The 4,628-nt window shown below is 33.1% G+C and overlaps 1 protein-coding gene across 1 annotated transcript; it reads left to right on the top strand.

Moving 5' to 3' along the window:
• Window positions 1-2,664: 2,664 nt before the first annotated feature.
• LOC143602773 (adenosine kinase 2-like) lies at window positions 2,665-4,042 on the top strand. Its single transcript, XM_077079775.1, has 7 exons — window positions 2,665-2,887; window positions 3,049-3,127; window positions 3,208-3,309; window positions 3,378-3,445; window positions 3,535-3,599; window positions 3,677-3,762; window positions 3,862-4,042. Exons 1-7 carry the CDS (start codon window positions 2,808-2,810, stop codon window positions 3,934-3,936), a joined length of 555 nt encoding a protein of 184 aa, XP_076935890.1. The 5' UTR covers window positions 2,665-2,807; the 3' UTR covers window positions 3,937-4,042.
• Window positions 4,043-4,628: the final 586 nt, after the last annotated feature.

The following is a 4,628-nucleotide window of genomic DNA, read 5'->3' on the forward strand; positions in this document are numbered from 1 at the left end:
AATAGGAGATTAGAGTATAGTTTAGGGTGAAAAATGAATATAACTCAAAGTTAGAATAATATTAATATATATATATATATATATATATATATATATATTTAATTAACATTATATTTTATTGGTTAATTTATCAAAAAAAACGATAGCGAGTCGGGTATTGGACATTAACAGCTTAAACGAAAAATCCGAGTTGTTACACTTGGCTTTCGACGTGGGCAGTCCTTGGTTTGGTTGGAATGAAAGATTATTGCGCAACGGAATCGGTAGTTGGTGTTTCAGCTCTAGGCAGTCTTTTCTCGTTCATCATTGTTTTCTTCAGCCTTGGGCCTAGGGTTTTGTGTATCATAATAATCTTTGGTTTTTGGTTACTGTGGTAAAAAAAATCAACATGCACTAACGTGTTAATTCTCATATCATTACAAAGAAAAAGGAACCCCTACTTAAATACAGAGTAGGGTGAAACATATAAAATGAATAACTAATCGGTCAAAGCAATAATTAAAGAGAGCAAACATGTAGGAGGTAAAAAAGAATTCTCTCCGTTTTGAAGATGTGTGGGTTTTTTGAACTGGTTTTCATGTATATAAATTTAGGATGTGTCCACAATTTAAGTCGCATGTAGTGATTATTTTTAGGCCAAAAAGACCATAGTATGACAAAGATGGTGATGATTTATTATGAACATGGGACTTGGATGGCAATCAAGGTGACTATATATGGTGTGATGCGGAGGAAGAAATGATGCGCATGGATGTATTGAATTGTAGGTGGTGATAAAGAATGGTGCCCCCTTTGTTGGTTATCATTGTGATGTAAGTGCCTCTACTCTATTTTGGCTATGAAATGGTGATGATGTGGACATAAATCCCCCCACCCCACACACACAAAACTTGGTGTAAGGTATTAGAACTAGTGTATTAAAGCTAGACATATGTGTCAAATATGTTTCTCTAAATTGACTACTAATTGTTTTAGTAACTAGCATTTACCATCGCGCGTTGCGGCGGAACTGTTAAACCGTACTAAAAGCATACATAAAAAAATTAAATCGCATACACACGTTGAACGTGTCAATTTGCGTGTGAAACGTAAAATAACAATTTTTATGTGATATTAATCTAAAAAATAAAAATAAGTTTTAAAATATTTCTTTTTATTGTTATGGAAACTAATTTATAAATATTTATATAATTTGGAATCATTTGCCAAATAAAAACTTCAAAATTTGTAAACTTCTATAAAAAGTAAAAATTTATTTATAAATAAAAAGAGTAAGTATTTTAAATGTTTTGTCTTTGTCAATGTACCACCACCTTATTGACATAAAAAAGAGTAAGTGGTTTATAAATTTTGTATACTTGTAATAAAAATGATATAATAAATAATTTAATTAACAATGATAAATATTAATTAGTATTTCTACTTTGATAAGGTGGTAAAGTGGTTAAGATATGAAATAAATAGTAATTGGTTAAAAGCATATAGCGCGTAAAAATTAAATTTAATTGTTAAAAAAATAAATATCAATAATTAAGCAATGATTTTATATTAACAAATTCATCGTTTACAATTGAAATCGAAGGGGATTAGTGTTTTTTGATAAATTTGTGTATGGAAGCTTTTGGGGTGGCGAAAAGGAAATGTTGAAATATGTCCTTGATAGTTGCTCTACACACCACTATTGACAAATCTCAAGTCGTCGCCCCAAGAGAAGGCGGCTCAATCGACATATGGCTCGTCTTGCTACTGCCATCTGGTACGCATCACCATCAGTTCTTTTTTTTTTTTTTTTTTGCTGTTAATTGTGGGATTTGGCAACACAAAGCCTGAATTTATTGTTATTGTAAGTTTTATCTTGTTCAGGCAACTATCAACTCAACCAAAACTGCTTATGTTTTCAGGAACTCTTTGATGCTAGAAAGTGAATAATGGGATTTGAATCTTGATGGTAATATATGACACGATGTCTTCGAATGATTGGATATATAAGAAGAATTGGAGTATATAGCGACTATGATATGCGCCTGCAGGTAACCATTTATCAAAGGCAGTATTTAAGAATACTTAAAATCGATGTTGAACTACTGTCTCAAGATGCATTTGTTTCATCTTATTAACCAATACTATGCCATATTTGCTCATGATACACAGGAAGTGGAGAGAATTATTATGGATGGTATGCTCATGTTTGGTGGTTCTATTATTTATTATTCTTCTATTTATTTTGGCAGTTTTGGTTTTCACTATTACTAAATCTTAATGTATCTTGCAGTGTTTGATCGTACTTGGCTTGCTTTTGTTAGGAAGCCTTGTTTATACCGTATTGTTGTAAGTATAATTGTATAGCTATTATCAAGTAAATTTGTTTTCAACTATGGAGACACACTTTAATACTAAATTTTTTATTTTCAGAACCTCCATTGCAGTCTTATTATGACCCACAATATCACCAGTCATAATGTTGTGTGGGCTTGAGGTGTTATTTAAATTTTTAAACTGCTATTTTTTTGGCATTGTTTTATTAGTTCTTTATTGATTTACAATTCTATATATTGTTAATGTCATCAGTTTTAGTTACATGGATATTAATCTGGATATTTAATTGGTTCATCATTATCCAAAACTAATTTACATGTTTACTTTCTGACTTTCAAATTTTCTATCAGAAGGTTGGCGAAGCAATCTCCGTGTTTTATGCTTTATGCTTCTGCAGGTTTTGCGGATATGAGTGAATGGTTAGTACTTTTTTAATGTGATGCTCAGACAAATGAGAGAGGACATGTAGGCGGTATCAATATCTTGTCATTATGCTACAATATGTTCGAAATTTTAGATATGATGTCAAGTTGAACAATGTTTTCCTTGCTAAAGAAAACCATTTGCCCATGTAAGTGCTCTTCATCTTAATTTGTTGCATTGACAGTGTTATCTTATTGCTTTATATATAATTTAATGGGATTATAACTGACAGTTTATGATCACATGTTGCGTGTATCTTTTTATGTTATTGATATTGGTGATTTTTATTTTGTTTTGGCTTTATTTCAGGTATGATGAAATGGCTTCTAAATTCACCGTTGAGTACATTGCTAGAGCTGCTATTCAGAACTCTATCCGATTTGCCCAGGTAAGTAACTGACTGGTTGTTTTATTTGAACTTAAATGTATGTGATAAAAGTAAGTTACCCTTTATTTGTTGGTTTTCAGTGGTTGCTTCAAATCCTTGGTGCAACAAGTTACATAGGATGTGGGGGAAAGGACAAGTATGTGGAGGAGATGGCAAAGAACTCGTGTAAATATGGTGTTAATGTACGCATCTCCTTATTTTATTTCATTTGGATTTTACTTGATAATTGAAATTATGCTGCTGTTTTTAGGTCCACTATTACGAGGATGAAACCACACCAACTGGTACATGTGATGTTTGTGTTGTTGGTGGTGAGAAGTTAGTAAATCTATTTTGTGTGCTTTTATCGAAAGGCGCACACAGATGAAGATTATCTATGAAACTAATATTTTCTTGCTTCTTGCCAGGTCACTTATTGTCAACCTTTATGCTGCTAACTGCTACAAGTCAGAGCACTTGAAGCGTCCACTGGGTACTGATTTTAAGTTTCTAAAGATTATCGTTTGTTCATGCATTGTTCAACTTGCTAAGATTAACTGATTTTGACAGTTGAGAAGGCTAAGTACTTCTATATTGCTGGATTTTTCCTTACTGTGTCTTCGGATTCAATCCAGCATACTGTTGTAACCAACAAGGTAGTTAGTTATAAATTTATTAAACCCTCAACTGAATTCCATGTTCATGTTTGTTTAGTTCTGTTGAAGCCTAGGTTTCTTACATTTTTTTTACTTCATGTTTTCACAATGAACCTATCTGCACCATTCATCTGTGAATTCTTCAAGGATGTTCTAGAGAAGGCCTTACCGTGAGTAAATTCTTTTACAGTTGTTTTACCAAGTTTTTTTGTCACAACTTCTACTGCAAGGGTATAGAGGGTAAAACTGGAAGAATAAAATATGACCATGTGCAACTAATTAATTATACGGATGAAACTAGGGGTGTTCATCGGGTCAACCCAATCGGGTTTCGGGTTAATCGCGTCGGGTTATTTGGGGTTTTTTATAAAAAAAACTAACCCAAACCCGGCTAACACGAATCTTAATAGGGTCGGGTTGCGGGTTATTCGGGGTAAGTCGGGTCGGGTGAGTCGGGTTAGTTGGGTTACTCTAAGTTAGCAGTTTCAGTCCATATAATTGTTGGTCTATTGTTAGTATTGATTGTTATTTGAGGTGGCAACTTTGATCCTTTTAGTTAGAAACGTTTTTTAATCATATTGTTACTGGTACGGTTATTATCAGAAACGAGAACGTCAACCAGTCGAGGCTCTGCTGAAATGCGCTTGTGACAGCAGAACTTTCTATCCAAACTCAGGCTTATCGTGGAAGGCTTTTTAAAGGGTAAAAACGGTCCTTTGACAACAGTAGCTATTCTACTCAAACCAGAACAGATTTTATTATTAGAAGCTAGCGGGCTCGGTATATGAAGAGTCGTCTTTTCAACCTCTATTTGTATCTTATATTCTTATCATCGGAGGTAGAACTTTATTCACATGAAAGTCTAA

The sequence above is a fragment of the Bidens hawaiensis genome, unplaced genomic scaffold (assembly GCF_021521415.1).
Source record: "Bidens hawaiensis isolate Kalapana, Puna unplaced genomic scaffold, B.hawaiensis_p1.1 tig00059813_1, whole genome shotgun sequence".
Lineage (NCBI taxonomy): Eukaryota > Viridiplantae > Streptophyta > Magnoliopsida > Asterales > Asteraceae > Bidens > Bidens hawaiensis.

Excerpts from the sequence above, each read along its gene's own strand:
- LOC143602773 (XM_077079775.1), top strand. The coding sequence starts at position 2,808 with ATGCTACAATATGTTCGAAATTTTAGATATGATGTCAAGTTGAACAAT. Across the intron at positions 3,128-3,207 it reads ACTCTATCCGATTTGCCCAG|TGGTTGCTTCAAATCCTTGG; the intron begins GTAAGTAACTGA and ends GTTGGTTTTCAG. Across the intron at positions 3,763-3,861 it reads ATACTGTTGTAACCAACAAG|GTTTTCACAATGAACCTATC; the intron begins GTAGTTAGTTAT and ends TTTTTACTTCAT.